The following is a 19,978-nucleotide window of genomic DNA, read 5'->3' as shown; positions in this document are numbered from 1 at the left end:
TCCTGAGTGTTCACAAGACCCGCCTTACTCCTCATCTGATTGGTTGGCTTTGTTGGTTGCTTTCTTTGCTTGATTTGAACTGTTAACTCACACAGTAGCTCTGATAAAGTCTACTTTTGGTGGCTTTTGAGCTGTAGTTTTTCAGATTAACACATCGGTCTCTTCAGCCTCTCTCCTGGTCTTCTGCTACTCTTTTTGGGGTCAGTCATCCTCCTGAGCCACTCTTCACTGCAAAAGTGTCTCTGCTGGCGGGCTGCCCTGCTGCCGCTCCACTGTTTGGCCTGTCTCTATTCTACGAGCCCAGAGACACTGCAACTGCAATAGCTAAAGTAATGATATGTTTACTGGTGCAACTATGGTTCACAATCCGCTGTATCAACTCTGCCACTGGCTGTTTGTCTTTTCAAATCAACCGCAACAAAAGCACAAGAACAACCCATAATAATGTGTCAGTATCGTTGACAGAGATTTTTGTAGCCCTAGTAGTGCCTGTCCTCGGCTGTCCTCCTGTGCCACATCCCCCTGGGTGACGTGATAGTTTTCTGGACAACCAGAGGGTGGGAGGGATGTCAGTGGGCCATGATTTTTACTGTTTAATCACACCACAAACAAGACAAGAATTAGCTATCTAGTGTGCTAATTCCCTGTTTATCAAAGTACTCTTCAAAGCATAGCATGTTTTGTGCAAACATAAATCTGAACTGCAGTGAATTGTGGGTAATTAAATCAATGAAGTCCGGACCTCAAGCAGACTCTCTGTTAAGGGCAGAAAGCCCGCTTGAGGCCCTTTGTTGACTGAACAAATTGTGGGTTTGGACAGACCTCAGCATGCCCTCAGCCATGAGCTCCCTGGAAACGCACCCTGATGTCATTGCAATGTCATCTGAAAATTTGGCGTCAAATTCTACCAATACAAAAGTATGATTTTTGTTTTAACAATTTGAATTGGGTGGTGTAACAAATTAGCACAGCCTCGAGGAGCAACGAGCATGGATTTAGATTTAGACTTTTTATATACAAATAAAAGTGAATTATTTTCTACTAAAATAATAGAATGACATAATTATTGTGTGGTGTAGTTAAGGAAATTAACTTGAAGGATGTAAGAGCCTTGTGGGATTGTTTGTCTAAATAAAAGCAACCCAGTTCTTGTTTGTTTTTAATACTGATGTTACCAGAACAATTTGGAGCTCAGTTTATATATGCCATTGTGCCTTTTTCATGTATAGATTTGAAGTAGGGTATTTAAATTTCTGTGTTCAGTGAAAAGAAAGAGTTCCCAGTAAAGACGCACCACAACTTCTGGCCAATTTATGGGGTAAACCTATGTAACATATTCATTAAAAATAGTATTAGAGAGGTATCCTTTCATCTTTATGGTCATTTTGGAGGTTGTAGTTTGTGTTTCTCTTGAATTGTATTGTGTTCTTTTGAGTGTTTCTAATATTTATCCAACCCTCACCACAATTAGGGTGCATTAGATTTGTTTTAATTCTTTTTGCCAGGTCTAACAAATTAACTGTCAAGCAGTACCCTTTTGTGACTTCCAATGTGTTGTCACTGGATTAATGTTATGTTCAGGGGCTGTAGTTTGGACACTCACTGAAATAGAATAAACATAATTAGAAATAGAATAGATAATTTTCAAGTATAGAAACCATCAATGAGGACAATACAGATGTATGTTGATTCCTTGGTTGAGACAGGAGATCAGTAATGAATGATTATTATTCAATAATATAGTATTTGACTAAAGCTGCTTACAGCAATGTATTAGTCCAATGAAAAACACAACACTGTGTGGCACCGACTCTTATCCCATTTGTTTGTCAGTGCATCTGTATAAATACTATAGTATAATAATGTGAATGCTTGGTGCACGGTTGGAATAATGTAACAGCTATGCCATGCATATTGTGGCCCATGTTCAGTGCAACAGTTGTTGTTGATTATTTACAAAACATACCATGACAATTTTCTGTTCTGTCAGTTATAACACAAGAAATAGCTTACTTAATGAGTTATGGCCAGAATTTTTGTTTAAAACACTGTTTTAGAATGTGAGGAAACAACAGTGGTGATGTTATGTCAAAGACGTCTTTTTTATTGTGTTACAGAGATGTCTACTGAAGTTAGCATACTAACCAGTAGGCCCCAGCCTGTCCTATCTTCTAATGCCACTTTGTAATTTCAGCTGGGAGATGTATAACAACAATGCCAGTTTGCTGCATTTCAGAAGCTCTCTTAACTTTTAGTGTAATAATTGAACACAATAAACTCACAAAACCCCAGAAAAGGAAATACAGTAACATCTTATTTCTTCAACTAAAACTTCCACTAAACCAAAAAATACAACTTTAAACCTTCTGAATAGCTCCCTTTTACTGAACAAAGAAGAACTGAATTGCCTTGTTAACTTATCGTCAACTCAACACGCCTCATTTAAACTCGCCTTAATGAAAGAAATCTCGCAAAACCAGTCTTGGTTTGTCTTTCCATAATCACCTCTAGTTTGGTCAAAATAAATCCTCTGTTCACGGAGTAAGATATAAAAAAATTCCAGCTCTATGTGCCATTTTTGCCCGCTGCTGATGCCTGACTTCTCTCTCCTCTACCACCTCTCCTGTCCCCGCCAACCGTGTGTTCTCGTCCCTGTTTGGTGTCCAGTCGTTTTCACTCTCAGGCTGCTAGACCCAGTTGAGCTGAGTCCCATTCCCGTTGCCTGTGGTATCTCCCACCGTGATGCGAGATCAGGGTCCAAACAAACGCTAGGGCCACCTTTAATAAGAAATTGTGTGTGTGTGTGAAGAAGCCAATATCAATTTGAAATCTTCAGAAATATCAAGTTAAATATTGTCTGAAAATAAAGTCTGCATGATGGCCTTTTTATCAATACACTCTGTTCTCTTCCTGTGTGAATGTAATGCATACTCAAAATACTATTTTAAAAAAGGGACTTGATGTTGTGTAGTAAAAATCATGATGGCCAATCATTAAACATTAATAAAGCAAACAAGACTTATTCTTGGCAAGCTGTGTTCAGGGTCAGTAATTGGACTAAATAAATAAAAACTGTATGTTTTTCCTTGTTTCTACAGACCCATGAACAAATTGTGCTCTCCCTCCGACTATCCAGTAATTAATTATTTTGAAAAGGCAGCCCTTAATGTATACACCGCATCCATCCCTGGTATAGTAGAGTAGCTAGTTAAAGTTTTTATATTCAAAGATCCATCTGCAGTTTAAATCACCACAAGTGAAATAAAAGTCCTCTCAGCTTTGTTGAGGTTTCCTGTTCTGAGAATAAAGCCCCTGGCACTGTCCTACACTCTCACTGGACCCATGTTCCTTGTTTTACCAGATGACGTCAAACAGTACAGGACATCCTCTCTGATCCACCTCTGCTGTTTTTCCACTGACATTAAAACGAGAATATTTCTGAGAGTTACGTACTGTTGTGAGATAATATATACATGGTTAAAAAAAAGTGTGAATACTTTGCACGTGTGTTTAAGAATGTTTTAAAGGTTCCCTGTGGAGTTTTAGACCTCTAATAGCGCTACAGAGCTGTTTTGCAATGAATGTGTCATTCGTGTGCAACACTGTTCTGCTAATGGTACCGCAATATCCAACTGACCAATATGGAGCAATGCACCAACAAAGATAACAAAGAAGAGGACTGCTAGCAAGTAAACATGGATGTTAACAATAATGTTTTATGAAGAAGAAAATGCGCTGGACACACACACTTTAAGATACACACAATGTGTTTTTGTAAGCAACACTGAATGCAGACATAACTTTTGTTTGTTTACAAGAAAACTCCACAGGGCGCCTTTAGTTAATGTGTACAACTCAACTCTGTAAAAAATATATTTGTTGCATTGATGTTCACATATAAATATGAGTTGAAGAGCAATAAAAAATGCTTTAACATGTTTACCCATGACTGCTGAAAATTATTTTTAAAGAGATGATGATTCTGACGTGTGACACTGCTGCAACTCTCTGTGATAATGGTGCAATATCGCCATCAAGTGGCTTTAAGATCAAACTGCCAAATTCTTAGTTGTCAAACTGACAATTTAATGGCTACAGATATACCACATTGCAGAATTATGAGAGGAAAGAAGTTGTAAAGGCAACACAATGAAATACAATTGTATCTTCTTTCTTTGGTAGAGGTTCTACCAGCAATGGACTAACAAGAAAAGGCTGGATGAGGTGTTGTTCTTGGCTAAGGTAGCTCCAAAATGAGAAAGAAATATTCTGAGTTTAGGATCCACTGTTCTCCAGGTCTGTCTTTACACTTTCAGGCAGCATACATGATCTGAGCCTTAAGTTGGGCAGTCTTGAGCTTTAGGTTATATATAATCCTTCTTAGCTGTCACATTTGACACAGGTATTTAAACATACTCACAATTACTCACATAATAAGTGGTGCTTAAATTGATAAATGACTTAAATTGTGTTGTTTTAGGACTGTGATTACAGTTACACAGTATTATACTCTATGACTGTTTGCTGCATTGTTGTACTGAGTAAGTGACATTTCTCCTTAAAAGAAGTAATATTTTAGAAAAGCAAGAGGCCTGTTGGATCCATACCCTCATTTCTGAGTCCTCAGACTCAGTGTGTTTATTTGCTGACAAAACTAAGTTACTAGAGAAAATGATTAATTAGAATGTTTACATGGGCTGAAATAATCTGGTAAAACATATTTTCAAGTGTTCACAACTATATTTTTGAACTAAATTATTCAAATGGAATATTCAATTGAGTGTTATACAGTAATATTAGCAGTGCTGAATGTCATGTATGTTTGGCTCTAATATCCACTTTGGTTATGTTGGTATTGATAATGGTAATTTTCATGATGAAAGGAGTTTCTATCTAAATCTACATTTCCGTGACAACAGAGCGTGACAAGAGGAAGATCATGTGATGTAATCAAAAGCTCAAGAACAGATACTGTGAAGACATGACATTTTTTCATAAAAACATATATAAAAATCTAGGAATAGTAAGTGTTATGCATCTAAAACCCTTGTTGAATGACCCTGTTGGTAATTAAACAAAGGAACAGTTCACCTAAAAATGTAGATGGAAATTTTTTGTAGTTGACAAAACATTTCTGGAGTTAGACAGCAAAACAGTGTTACACCATTCTCCTAAACAACTGAAGTAGATGGGGACGGGAAAAAAAGAACAACCAAAAAAAACAAAAAATCATCAGATTTCTCCATACAGCTTGTTCAGCGTAATACAAGTCTACAGAAGCCGAAGATGTAACATTATTTACACCCTTTTTATACTGAAATGTTCACTGTAGCAGCTAAGCTAAGAGCGATAGCGCTCACCAAGTCTGAAGTGGCTGCATGAGCTCGACCACGTGTCCCAGGTGTAAATAATGTCTTTTCTAATCAATTTAGGATGCCAGGGCTTCCAGAGGCTAGATTACGCCAGATGAGCTGTGTGGAGACATTTTATGTTTATTTTTTTAGTTGTTTTTTATGTTTCTACGGCTATTTCAGTTATTTTAAGAGAATGCTGCAATGCTGTTTTGCTGTGACGCTTCAGAAATGTTTTGGGGACTACGAAACTTCAATTTCCATCGTGGCATTGGGGTGAGATAATGCCAGAATTTTCATTTTTGGGTGAACTTTTCCTTTAAACAAATGGCTCGGCAATAGTCTTCATGAACGATACGTATTTGTGTGTGTTAGTGCTATTTTATGCATTCGAGAAGCAGTATCCTGCAGTGACGGGGAGCTGCATAGGAGGTCTCTTTATTGGAGCCTAGCCAACACTTAGCACTATGGGTAATGTAGGCAAGAGTCTCTACAGGAGGGTGTATATTTCAATCCCCTGTTCCAGTCCCAGCATCTTTATTCCTCTCAGGTTTTCTTACCCTTTTTTCCAGCAAACATGGCTTAGTATCCTCATCCCGGTTGCTCTCCATCTCTCCCAGTCTGCCTCCCTGTCCACTAAGCATGTAGTGCCTGCGTCACTCCTTTCAGCAGATGGAGAAGAGGAGGAGGAGGAGGGGGAGGGTAAGACAGAGAGAGAAAGGGGAGGAGGAAAAGGGAGCTGTATCCCTCTCTTGCATTAGCGTCAACATCACTGCCATGCCAGCCTTCGTCACCAGAAAACGAGGAAGATCATCGCACAACACAGCTGGGAAAATACACCATCAGCAGCAGCAGCTCCTCCTCCTCCACCACCAGACGTGCATCCACAGATTTGACTAAAAGGACTCTACCTTCCCTAGGCATCTAAAAGCTCCCCCAGGCAGGAGGAGCTCTCCCAGGCATGACCTGAGGAGGAGAGGCAGGAAGCCATTGGACACTCTCCGTCAACATGGGCAACCAGGAGGCTAAGCAAAAGAAAGCTGCGTTAGCATCGGGTAATGGAAGCTACCCTTCACTGGATGAAGGATGGAGAGAGGGAGGAGGGGATACGACAAAAAAGGGAGGAAAGAAACATGGTAAGCATGGAGGTAAAGGAGCATGCAGCAGTGGAGGAGGAGGGGGGATGCATTGCACAGGACCAGGAAAGAAGAAAAACAAATCTGAGTCCAAGTCCTCTGTTTTCTCCATCCGGAAAAGAAAGGGCAATCTGAAAGGGAAAGGAGACGCATGCTTGTCAGTAACAGGCTCAAAGGAGGATGTTTTAGCATCTCAACATGATGAACTGGACAGCACAAAAACACCTGAGATGTCTGCAGATGAGCTCGGACAGTCAGACACTGAGGTTGCTTTCCCTGAGAAGAAAAAGAAGCTGGAGCAAGGGAGAAAGGATGCAAATGGAGGAGAACAGAAGCAGGAGGTGCAGCGGAAAGCCTCGACAACGGCAACATCACCCACAGAGGATGGAGGGCAGAAGGGAGGGAGCTCGGGGTCTGATACAGATATCTACAGCTTCCACTCAGCAGCTGACCACGAGGATTTACTAGCAGACATCCAGCTTGCTATAAGGCTCCAGCACCAACAGCATGGGGGGGTTAACTCAATTGTGGAAGCACAGAAAGGGGGAGATTTGAGCTGGGGAGGAGGAGAGGGGAAAGGGAAGCAGAGCAATGGGGTAGTTAAATTAACTCCTCCTGGGGTGATTGACCTGACCCCGGAATTAGAACTGGGCTCTGATGCTCTGTCGTTCCTGGAGACGGGGACTCTGTCTGGCTCTGTCAAGCACTTAGACCAGCCGGCAACACTACACATCCCCCTCCAAACAGAGGTGCACAAGAGTAGGGAGAAGGAGAAGGAAGAGGAGGATGTGGAGCATCGGAAGCTAAATGTGAAGGGGCAGGGGGAGAGGGTGAGAGAAGTCCCTCTTTGTGTTGCCACAGGCACAAAAGACCAGCATGCTTGGCTGCAGCAGCCCCCTCACACAGACATCACCATGGCTACTGCAAGGGGGGCAGCAGTCAGCCCGGTCACCATGACAACCAGTCTTAACAGCTTCCCTGTTCTCACATACGACAGTATTGGGAAAACCTCAGGGGAGGAGGAGGAAGCAGGAGGTGAAACCCGGCAGGAGGATGAGAGGGAGCCTGAGGTGGATGTGGATCTCAGTCCTCCACCTGCAGAGAGCCACAACAAAAGTCCTGAACCCACTGAAGGGCTGAGCTCAGGGACCGTGTTTGAAGAAGGTGAGGGTCACTTGGGCTCGGGTACCAGTGCAGAGTCCCTAGAGGACTGCCTGAGTGCTGGATCTGAATCCAACCACTCTGCTGCTGCCAGCACTAGTGCCTCCCCCTCCAGTCAGCAGTGCAGCAGGAGCAGCGTGTGCTTCACCACACTGCCTCCACAGGATAGCCCCATGTTGGCCAAACGACTCCTCAGGTCCACCCACTCTTCCAACTTCTCTAGTCCCGTTGTGAAACCCTACCCTCCCATCTTCCCCTCCTATATCAAGACCACCACCAGACAGCTCAGCTCCCCAGGACAGTCCCCAGCCCTGTCCCCCTCCCACAGCCCCCTGTCCCCGCGCAGAGCCCACCATCACCTCCACAGGTATCTGTGGTGTTACAGCATGTTTATTATGATGTTGAAACTTTTGCTTTTCTTTTACTTTTCAAATGATGATATGACAGCACAGATGGTACTGTGTGCTCTTCACATAAACTCAGATTTAGTTTTTACTTTCATCAGGTGATACTGATCAGGGTTGCAGGTAAACTGGATTCAGTTTGTGAGATCATTAAACATAATTCAAGTTTAGGCTACTTCAGTTTGGATCTGATTTCAATAATTTGGGGCATCATTCCAAGCGCTAAACACTCACAGTTAATTGTGGGGGTCTGGGAATGTTGTGCTAAAAACAGGTCAGACTGTTTGACTCAGATAGGGAGAGAAGCATGAGGAGTGTGATGATCAGACAGGTTGTGAACAACCCTCCAGGTTAGTCAAATTTGGGGGAAAAAATGATACAATTATAGAATAATAACCCAAACTTCCATGACTGTTCACATATCAACTTCCTGACCTGGTTAAACTCTGATCTACTGTACTTACCGTAGTTGTGTATACACAAGATTTTCCAGTTTGTGTGTTTTGGTGTGTTTTTGGTTTACCTCCAAATAAAGTGTGATAGTTAAATGCTGTAGCTATGTCTGCATGTTCCCAGATCTCAGCAGTTACCTTTGTTAGTATATATTATCATAATTGATAGAAATAATACTCAAAGCTATCAAAATTAAACCAAGATGTACTAAACCAACCAAACAGAGTTGACCATTAACTAAGTGCATGTGCAGTTAACAAAAACTGTGGCCAAATACCATCCAAATAGACAAAAGTAGCAAAAGTTTTGTTCAGCATCCATCTATTTTGCTTACTGAAATAATTACTATTGCTGGCAGATTTAAAGCTGGGCTTGGTAAGTTTTTTAGAGATGAGCAAGAGTAAGCTAAATTTTGAAAGTTTCCAAAGTCCCACCTCCTCCCTCCAGGCCCCCTTCGAAAGCCACTCCTCCGAAACACATGGCATGCTACCTGAATACACTGACCCCTGTAGCTCTCGCTGGCCTACGCTACATTCAACAAGCTAACTTACCTTTTTTTCCCCCAAATAAATACATAAATAAACAGCTCTGCTAATTCTAAAAAACAAAACAAAAACCTCAGTCCGAAAGGCTACCCAGGATAGCAGTTACTGCTTCTTGCTGTGGGTATGTGCTATGTGCTAACTGGGTTAGCCGTTGATTAACAGGCTCATGGGGTGTGTACTCTGAGCCCAATGTACCATTGTCATTGCTTACTATATCCAACCACCTAATGTCTCACTCATGTAACAAAACAGCTAACATTATCATAATGAATGTTAACAAAGAACATGGCTTTTCTTAGTACTCGCCGCTGTTGAGCTAGCATGTTAATATTGGGAAATTTTAGCTGTACTTTCTCTGCCATTCTTGTGTGACTAGCTAGCTTAACTTTAGCATCTGTAGAAGATCCTTAGGGGATCTTAAATATGTTTTGGATGACTACATACATAGGCATAATAGTATGTTGACTTAGCACTGAGTAATGACCCAAAGCAAGACTGAGGCTAATGCTAAGAGGTCCCAGGTAAAATGTCAGTATCCTCACCACTTAAACATCCATGAATAAGTCTTGGAAATAACCAAGCAGCAGTGCTCTCAGTTCACTGTTAGAGTCAGTCACCTCCAATATTATACAGTACTATAAGAAAACATACATCAATCAGAAGTTTACTATAAAGCAAGACAGAGATTTGATATTATGGTTAATATCCTCAAACAGTGTTTCGCTTTTACTTGAGAAAATACTTTTAGGATGAGGATGAATCAATTGGATGTTGCAAATGTGTCTCTGGTAAATCTCATCAAAATCAATAAATTGTCTAGTCTGATAAAGCAGCAACTGGTTCAGTGTTGGACTGACTTTCACGTAGTGGATGTTCCAGTCCTAAGTAGGGGCTTTTTGTAATGTCATCTGTAACCCCTCAAAATAACTTTTGTAAGCAAACGCACTGTTTAATCCATTCTTTACTTTTTTGATATTGTATTTTTGTTTTTTGAAAGATGATTTAAAGAAAAAAAGTTAATCCAAAACATCCAAATTCTTTAGAAACAGAGTAGCCTTGGTAGAAATTAGGAGTCTGCATGCCTACCATGTCTAGTTACTGTTGTAAGCTGAAATGATTGATGATTGATTGATTGATATATATGATCGGACAATTGCTTTTTGTGGTAGGGGTGTAACTGAATCTATGTTGCTAACGAGTGCCTAAACTGGAGGTGATGACACCAGTAAATTAGATTTAACAAAACATTTCAAAATATCATAGTCACAATGATTACTATAAACAGTGTTTTGATGAGTGAGAAAGTGTTAAAAAAAATTCAGACACTGACCCGTTTACATTAATCTGCAGACAATTTAACATGTTGGTCTGATGTCTGAGTACGCACTTCCACTCAGTCACTGTTGGATATTTTAAATCATGCAGCAGAATTCTCTCTCTAATAAGGTTAGATGATGGATACACTGTAACAAGTGGCTCTCATGCTCACAATTTTAATGCTGCAACAGCAAAATATGTTTAAATGCCAATAAAATATTGCAGGAGCTACCAGCTGTTACTGTAGATGTGATGACTGAATGAAGCTGTGAGGAATGTTAAAGGAAAAAAGTTAAAAAGTTAAAAAATTATTGTCATTATCTATTCACCTCCATGCTGATGGAAAGTCAGGTGAAGTTTCGTAGTCCACAAAACAATTTCTGGAGCTTCACAGCAAAACAGCTTTGCAGCATTCTCCTAAACAACTGAAGTAGCTGCATCAAATGTATTTCATTTGCTTTGAAAATATGTTATTTTCACCCTCAACACACTTTTAAGCTAATGCACACACTTCAGATGGGGTGCACACTTGTACACACTTATTATTTTAAAGCAATTTGAGATCTTGGGGCTCTGGAGACTGAGATTACCCAACACAGTCTGTATGGAGCCATTTTTTTGGTTGTTTTTAACATTTTATAACAAGTCCCTAGATACTTCAGTTGTATAGGAGAATGCTGCAATGCTGTTTTGCTGTGAAGCCCCAGAAATGTTTTGTGGACTGACATCTTTCAATTTGGTGTTGAACTGTGCCTTACATAAAAGTCACCTCTGTCTGAATGAAAAAAAACAAACAAAACGTAATGGTATACATTTCAGCATGTAATAATGTTTCAGATTTCTACTTTATTACCTTTACACTGCCAGACAGCCTTTTGTTTTTACTAATCTCCATGTGGTTTTATAGTAAACTTCCAAAGACAAGGTTTTAGGTTTTCAAGTTAATTTTCATACATGTCTAAATTTAATGAAAAAACATCCAGATACAGAAACTAAACTCTGAAACACCACAGCATCCTTTCGAAAAAAAAAAGTCTATGTTAAGAATAATACTGAAAAGAATACTGGTGTGGTGCAAAACTTTGTCACTGTAATGTACCCAATATATTTAATTGTACGAGTGATCTGCTTTCAAAGTAAAGCTAACCTAAAATGTAAATGTTGACAGGATGATGGCTGAGGGTCACCAAGTTCGTAGACAGCGCTCTCAAAGCCTCGCAGGGCCTCTGAGTCGCTCAGCTGACTGGACTGAGGAGCTTGAGAGGAGGCTGAGGAACAGAGAGGAGGATGGAGGAAGCCCTGGAGGTTCAGGAGAATATCTGTTGGGCTATAGAGGAGGAGGCAGCCAACCCATCTGTGCTACCAGAAGATCCTCCTGTGGACAGGTTTCTACCTGCGGCTTCCAGGACGTCTTCACAGGTCGGTACAGAACGGTCTTAGTTTCAATCCAGTCAAGGATTATTGTTTCCTGAGGCATGAAGAAAGAAAGAGGATTCACAAGTGTGCATTAATGGCTCTGAGGACATGAAAAATAGATTGTATGCTTTTTAAAATGTATGTAATCTGATTCTAAATCTTGAGGTGAGCAGCTAGAGGTCAGCATACAGAGGATGACACTGGTCCAAAGCACTAGTGGCCTCTGGCAGGATGTATACAAAGGAAAGCTGAGAGACTGAGTTTTCTATACTGCAAGTCAGTGAAAAGATTTAGATAGATCCACTAAAAGATTGATACATGGCATCTGTGATTCTGTCTATGATAAAAAGTTAGTTCTCTAAAAATAGATGTCAAGCTTTGGCATGCTGGTGCCATTTGTGTTCAGCAGTTGGCAATCAATACATGCATAAAGATATTTTCAGCTGGAGACAAGCTCAACCTTTTTCCATTGATCTTGGTCTGCTCATGTGCTCTTCTTTAAGTTTACAGTAGGCAAGGTAAGACATATTTATTTATATTATACATTTCATAACCAAAGGCAACCCAAATTACACAGGGGAATGCACAGGATAAAATGAATAAAAGCAAACTGAAAGGTCTTATTGATAACATTTTTATGTAGACACATTTTTTTTTTAAATAATACATCTTCAGAGCTTGTAGAAAGGTGCAGAATAAAAGTATCTCTAGTTAACTTGAAGGGGCAGATAATTTGAACAACAGAGTTAAAACAATAAGATCAATAAAAACAAACAGTAAAAAGTGCACAGAGTAAAAACAATAAGACAAACTAATGAATACATTTGACAGATAAGAAAATTAATTAAAAGCAACAATAAACAGGTAGGTCTTTAGCTTGGATTCAAAAGAAGTTAACACTGCCTAACTAAGAAGTCTTAGCTCTTCTGGAAATTTGTTCCACATTAGAGAGACATAGAAGCTAAAGGCAGCCTCACCATGTTTGGTTGTAATCCAGAGCCAGACCTGCAAGGTTCATACAGGTATCTAGGAACTAACCTGTTCAGTGATTTATAAACAAGTAATAGAATTGCAGTGATATGAAACCTGGAGTATATGCTGTGCTTTTTGGTCCTTGTTACAACCCTGGCAGCAGCATTCTGGATCAGCTGGAGCTGTTCGATGGCTGTCCGTCAGACACATACCCCAGAATAGTCCATTGCAGTAGTCCCGCCTTTTAGATGTTTTGAGATCATTTCTCTTATCCTTACGATACTTTTGCAAGGAAGTGGAAGTCGTTAAAGGCTGATTTTGTTATTGAAATAATGTGATTTCTAAAATTATGATCCAAGTCCAGGATAACACAGAGGTTTCTAGCTTAGTTGTTGCTTTTCAGGGATGGACTATAAAGGTGAGCACAGGTTTTTTCTTCATTGGCCCCAAAAACAATGACTTCAGATTTGTCTTCATTTCATGATCCAAATGTTGTTTAATGTACTGTCCCAAGGGGTCTTTTGGTCTGCAGTCGTTTGGTGAATTTGCTATACAGTAGTTGTGTGTCATTTGCAGTCTTGTGAGAAGAAACCTTAAAATTCTGGATAACTTCGGCTGGTGACGGTATGTAAAGATTAAATAACAGAGGTACAGGAATCAACCCTTGCAGAACCCAAAACATTGTTGGGAGAAGCTGCGACATAAAGCTACAAAATCATATATTCTCCTTAAGAATCTGGATGTACAGAAATTACCAGTTTGGTCAGCTTAATACACATTTGCCTTTTTTCCATCACATCTGCTGGCCTGGCTCTACTCGGTTTGGCTCGGCACATCAGCCCAGCGCTGCAGGGATTTCGATTTCCATTACAGCAGGGCTACCTGCTTGAAGGTGTGTCTTTAACTAATGACGTGCTTATCTTGTGTAGGGGTCAGAGGCGCAGTTGTAAACACTCTTACTTCCCGTAGCTGCCAACAAATCTCTGTCAAGTCAGTGGCAAACAATCTTCTGTGTCTCTGGAGGGAGCTGTGCAGAGACTGATCTGCACTCTGCTTGATGCTCGGAGCTTGAGGCTACATTCACCGCTATGAGCATATCTCTCATCTCAGATCTCTGACCAAACTGTTGGTGACAAGTTGCATTGCGGGTAATGTAGGCACCAGGTTTTGACCATGAATCTATTATTTATACTTAAATATAGCTTTAAATCAGCCCTGTTTCCCATTTTGCCCAGTGGCCACTAGCGATATTGCAGTGTCAGATTCCCCTGTGTCCCAAAAAGCATTTTCCTCATACACTGCTGGAGAAGTCTGTCAAAATGCTGACAGGACACCTTAAACTGAAAACAGGGTCAATTATGACTCTGTTACGAGTTTTCCGATGCATGGAGATGTTATACTTGTAAAACCTCTCAAGCTGAGATCACAACATCATCACTATATAAAGTCAGAGTAAAGGCAGAGCGAGAACTCGCAGGCAGGGTTTGCGGGAGAAGCACTATTGCGCATATTCAGTGAGGCGCATAACCAGGAACTAAACTAGGAAGCTTGAAACTTTTGTTGACAAGTAATTTTCATTGGATTGACTAGCCGCTATCTTTTGGTCGGGTTTCTACTTCTGTTATAAATCTGTGGTTTAGATAAAGAAGAAAAATGTGTGGGGGAAAAATATGATATCTCTGGTTCTGCTGCTTCTGTTTTAACCCTGTCCTAAAAACTGTCCATTGTAAGTTTGACAATGTTATAGGAGTGCAATACAATGTTAAATTTCTGGAGTATTTAAATTTCATGTATATGAGAAACAGAGTTTTCATAGCTGGATTAAGGGATTAAAGAAGTCTGATTTGCCCAGCTAGATTTCTGAAACAAAACAGTTCTTACCAGTAGCAAAGTGAATTTATTTTAAATCAGAGACCAAACTGAATGGCGTAAGGGACTGTATGGGAATTATGTGTGTGGTGGGCGGGGATGAACACTGGGGTTGGAAAAAAAAAACCTCCCCCAATAACCCAAAAAAAATATAACAGCAATAATACAACTTGATTCACTCTACCTGGCATTTGGCAGCTGTCAGTGTATGTAGTGTTCCAAATAAGGACCGCAGTACATCACTGTAGGCAATCGCAGTAGGCTGCATGTAGGTACATGGATTAATAAAGGGAAACCTTTAAAAGAAACACCTTGTGATCACCAGGGCCTGTCAGACATCAGTATCCTAAGAGACACTGCCAGCACTAATGGATTATGAAGGAAGGGTTTTTTTTATTTTAACACTAACCTCAAGTTTTGCAGCATTCAAAACAGGAAAGACAAATATGATGGAACTTACTTCTGCCTGTGGGGATTTTAAGAAAATAAATATATCCGGAGCATCTGGGATTACAGCAAATTGCTTTATCAATTTCAATTGATTTTATTACTGATGAAGTACTTGTGGTTCCCAAGCTCTCACAAGTAACATAAGCCTTGTTTTTATCACCTGTTGACCAGGTCGAACTCTGCTGGAAAAGCTGTTCTTGCAGCAGCAGCAGGAGGAGCCAGAGGAGGCTGAGAGGCTCTGCTCCAGAATCTTGGCCATGGGTCTCCTGCTGCCATTCACTGACTGCTTCAGAGAGCAGCTAGGAGGCAGCACCACCCACATCACCAACACAGTATCCACCAAGTTTGATGTATGTAGTCAAACTCCCCCTCACATTTTTAACCAACTTTGTTTTCAGGTTATATTTGTTGCAAGTTGTTTTTATATATGTTTGTAAATGGAAAGAGCACTGTGGCATGAAAAAGAAAATAAATTGACTTTACAAATCATCAAAAAGTAGTTGCAACATATATGAAAAAATTATACGCAATATAAATTGTAGGCTTTATTACAAAATATGAAATATTACACTGAACAAAATGTTCCATGCTCAAATTAATTAAAATATAAAACCACATATAAAATAGGAATACAGGCTGAAACATTAGCATGTTGTTTCACATGGCCAACATGAATTGGTGAAATTGAGGCTTGTCAACTGTCCTGAAGAAGTGTGTGGGTGCTACCTTCTTCCCTTTGGATACTGGATACAATCTCTATTTCAGTCAGGAATTAAATACAAACATTTTACAGAACACTTTTAGAAAGATGGTTCCTTGGTAGAAATCAATCAATCAATCAATCAATCAATCAATCAATCAATCGCCTGGACTAGGAAGGAGGACTCAGGAGCAGATTTAGAGCAATTAGAGCAGGCTTTTATTGCGAAATTTGATTTCTTCACTTGAACTCTTGAGCAAGGTGACAAATAAATAGGCTATGAATCACAATCTAATCTGCAGGCTGAGAAAACAAGAAACGAGACTACAACTAAACTCAAGGCAAAACAACCTCAAAGCAAAAGAATAATGAAACAGAAAATCACTCCTGAAGAGGCAAAGAAAAGGGCTAAGAACTAAACTACACTGGCACATAGGCTATAAAAACTTGTAACAAAAAAAATCACTCCAATCGGAGGAAAAGGAAAAGGCTATAAACAAAACTACTCTTTCGACTGACTATGAAAACGAATGAAACAAAAGGAGGCACTCCACCGCAAACAAAAGGCTATGAATTTATCTTGAAACACACTGAAAAACAATTACAAAGAAAAAGTCACTCACTTAAGAGGATAAGTACTAGAAATACAACCTCGGAATTCCACAAGGCTGTGGACGAGAGCTGGGGTGCGTGACAAACACAACACTCTGGCACAGAACAAAGGGAGACGCAGACTATAAGACACATCAGGTGAGGGAACACAGGTGGAAACAATTAGGGATTAGGGGAGACGTCAGACTGGTGGCACATGAGGAAGGGCAAGTGACCTGAAACGAGAGGAGAGTTCCTTTTCAAAATAAAACAGGAAGTTCACGAGACAGAAAAACCCCAGGACAAGACACCCCTCACCGCGGTGTGACAATATATGTATATATATATATATATATGTATATATATATATATATGTAGGAGCTTACAGTTCTATATAGAACCCTAATTATTATTATTTTTCTGTTAGTGCACCATCTCTGACCCTAATCATTTTTTTTACTAGCATGTTACAGAGTTGATTGTAATACATGTCAGTGCATCTGTTATATATTTTGAACAAGTTTTGTTTCCCAGCATGACCAGTTGTATACATGGGCAGCAGTCAACCAGCCGACTCACTCTCTGGATCCTCTGGAGGTGAAACTACCAGGGCAGCTGAAGGGCCCCTGGCCTCCAGCCAAGCCAGGAGCAGACACTAAGACTGGACTCAAATCCACAGAGGCGGGTAAGAACTACACTTAAACATGTCCTATATGTATGTACAGTATATGTATATCACAGTCTGCCTTGTTGGCAGGGCTGATAATACAGCAGGACTTTCTCATTTGTAGCTCCAGTTTTTGTGGTCAGGAAATAATTGGCAAGATGCTGAGATTTATGACTTTAAAAGTTATAACACTAACACTTGGAGTTGTATACACTTTCAATGTATTAAACCTGTTCACAGTATATAGTGTTTAGAATTTCCAGTTAGTGAAGATAATAGTTGCTTGCATCTTTCTACGACATACTGTATATGAGCTGTCTTTTATTCTTTAGTCAGTTGTCAAAGTTCAGCATCTCAAAAGTTCACTAATAAACATACACAATTTGTTTGAGGAAAAAGACAAGATCTCCAAATGTTTCAAACTCATTAATGCCTGGTCTCTATTCAGTTTTACGCAATGATTCTGATATTTTTGTTTTGTTTGTTTTTTTCTCATTTTTTCTTTTCCTATGGGGTTTCTCCATCGCCATGCTTATGCATCTTTAGAGGACAATCAAGGTGAGTAAAAATGTCTGTATATTGTTGGCTGTATTTTTGTGATGACTCAAAGTCAGAGAATTTGCAAACATGAGCAGAATGACATTATCGTTAGGCCCCAGGCGAGGATTTGTCTGCCTGTGTATTAATATTATGACTTAAAATAAACCTGCCGCTCCATGGTGGGCAGCATGTCCCAGCTGGAGATGTATAAGTGCCTACCTGCTCACTGTCTTATTGCAGGGAGCCGTCTCTTTTAGAGAAGATGCCCACAAAGGCTTATCCAGTAACAGTGTTACTGTTATTTTATACCATGGTCTGGGTCAATTCTGATTGGCTGCATGGTGTCAATTAATTCCAGATAAACAGACACCAGTTAACATACATTTAAACTGTATGTTCATCATTCTAAATTAATGTGCTGCAGCCTGTATCTAAAATGAGTTACACTGACTATTGTAGCCTTAACCTTAGTACCTCAGTGCCTCTGATATTTACTGTTTGTCAACCGTACACAATGTTATTGACTTTGAATCTTGTTAGCATAAAGTTAGCTTTCTGGCTAATAGCTGAGCCAAAGAGTTCTAAGAGTTTAGCGGACTAAGTTGTATCTAAGGACCCTCCTATTTACTGGAGGAGTGAATGTTTCCATTGCATAAGAACTTTATGGGAATGTAATAACTGTTACAGCTATCAAACCCCCAGGTTTTGCCAGGGAAACTGAGTTATTGCTAGGGAAATACTTTATATTTTGATTGTGAAACACATTAAAATATAAATTAATGGTCCTATTTTTTCTTTTTCTTTGGTAGTGACTATGGCATAAGTGGTTTGATGCTCTTTGAGGAATCCATAATTTCAAGTTCATCCATTGAATCCTGATAAGGGACACCTTATCCTGATAAGGACATATTATCCCAAGGGTTATCCCTCATGTATCGCCCCTTGTTTCACAGTTTTAAATAGTAACTAAACACTCCCTGATAAACCTGTTTTTGCTGCCCTAGTTTAACTTTAAACCTTGACGGGTAGACTCCAGGACCCAGTGACATCACTGCTTTACAACCTGGTGTTAAGTTTTTAAAACTCTACAACTAACTGGCTCAAGCAGACATCAAAGTCAAGAGGTCAGATTACAAATACAGTGTATCATCATCCAGAAAAAACTGGTGCTGCTGCTTCGTGTTCACTGGCTGTTGGCCATACCATTAGGAGACACTGGTACTGGGTCAAATACCCATCAGTAGATCACAATGTATCACCAGACCTAACTATACTGAGTGAAAGTTTGATGAACCAATGTAAAATGTAACTTCATGTTCACAGTTACCTACAGGAGACTTCTGATACTGCTGAACAGTGTCTCTGTTGTACTGTATTGTACTGACCTGCTGATGTGTCTGTTTGTTCAGAACACCAAGCAGCCATCTTGGGTACAAGGCAACAACAGAAGGAGAGACAAGAGGTCAGTCATTTCAATTTTCTCTACTTTGGTTAAAGCCTGAGACTCTAATTATTTTTTACCAAATATCTGTAAAACAAAAACAAAACAAAAACAAAAAAACAAAAAACACAGCACATCACAAGTTAATTCTGCACAATGAGCTGTGGTTGTACAGCAAAAAGCTTGTACAACCCTGAGACTTCCCACAGTTTGTTCTGCTGCAACACGGTCCTAAAATAAACATTTTCATAGTCATTTTCTCTGATATGTATACAGTATTTTCTTTTACAGTGAAGCAATGATCATCTCAATGGACTCTGGGGACTGTGATGGATTTGTATTAAAAAATCATGAACACACATTAGTGTGGCATGCAAGGTTTAGTCATAAATGGCTTGAGAACCCAGTGCTTTCAGTTTCAATGAGCAATACTTTATAAAATATACATGAGAGCCCTTTGATTGAAGTCTGGTCTGTTCACCATCTGAGAAGTTCTGAAGAACTTCAATAATGTTATGTTTTCACAAGAAGAAGCTCTTTAAGTTTATTTTTTGAATTTCTTGTTATTATAAATTGTCAATTATAAACAGTTTTATTTAAACAAAAAGTCCACACTGCACTGGCCTCTATAGACTGAAATATTTTACAGGCATTTCTTGTAGCAAAACACCTGAGCACATGTGTATTGGAATTTGTATTTATAGAAGCCTGAAAGAGTCAAATTTGGGCAAAAAGAGCCCAATGTTCTGCTTCCATTGGTCTCACTTTTGCCCCAAATTTAGAACAGATATAAACATATTCAGGACATAAACATCAGGGCTATATACTGATTGTAGTAAAATGACATTCAAAACACAATTAATATACAAGGAAATATTAAGTGTTTGGACTGACAAGCAATGCTAAAACATGCACATGTAATCTAATCAAGCCAATCCAATCTTAGCATACAATTATATTCTCAA

At 39.7% G+C, this 19,978-nt stretch overlaps 1 protein-coding gene across 1 annotated transcript in view; it reads left to right on the top strand.

Annotated features, from left to right (window-relative positions):
• Window positions 1-6,360: 6,360 nt before the first annotated feature.
• LOC141015920 (formin-2-like) overlaps window positions 6,361-19,978 on the top strand; it is a 30,628-nt gene continuing 17,010 nt past the window's right edge. Inside the window, exons 1-5 of the mRNA XM_073490141.1 lie at window positions 6,361-8,015; window positions 11,536-11,786; window positions 15,246-15,424; window positions 16,900-17,050; window positions 18,982-19,034. Of these exons, the coding sequence (XP_073346242.1) occupies window positions 6,361-8,015; window positions 11,536-11,786; window positions 15,246-15,424; window positions 16,900-17,050; window positions 18,982-19,034 (2,289 nt within the window). The remainder of the gene's footprint in view (window positions 8,016-11,535; window positions 11,787-15,245; window positions 15,425-16,899; window positions 17,051-18,981; window positions 19,035-19,978) is intronic.

This window comes from Pagrus major, chromosome 20, assembly GCF_040436345.1.
Source record: "Pagrus major chromosome 20, Pma_NU_1.0".
Lineage (NCBI taxonomy): Eukaryota > Metazoa > Chordata > Actinopteri > Spariformes > Sparidae > Pagrus > Pagrus major.
Note: the sequence above shows the minus strand (reverse complement) of the source record. Positions and strands in the feature narration are given on the sequence as shown.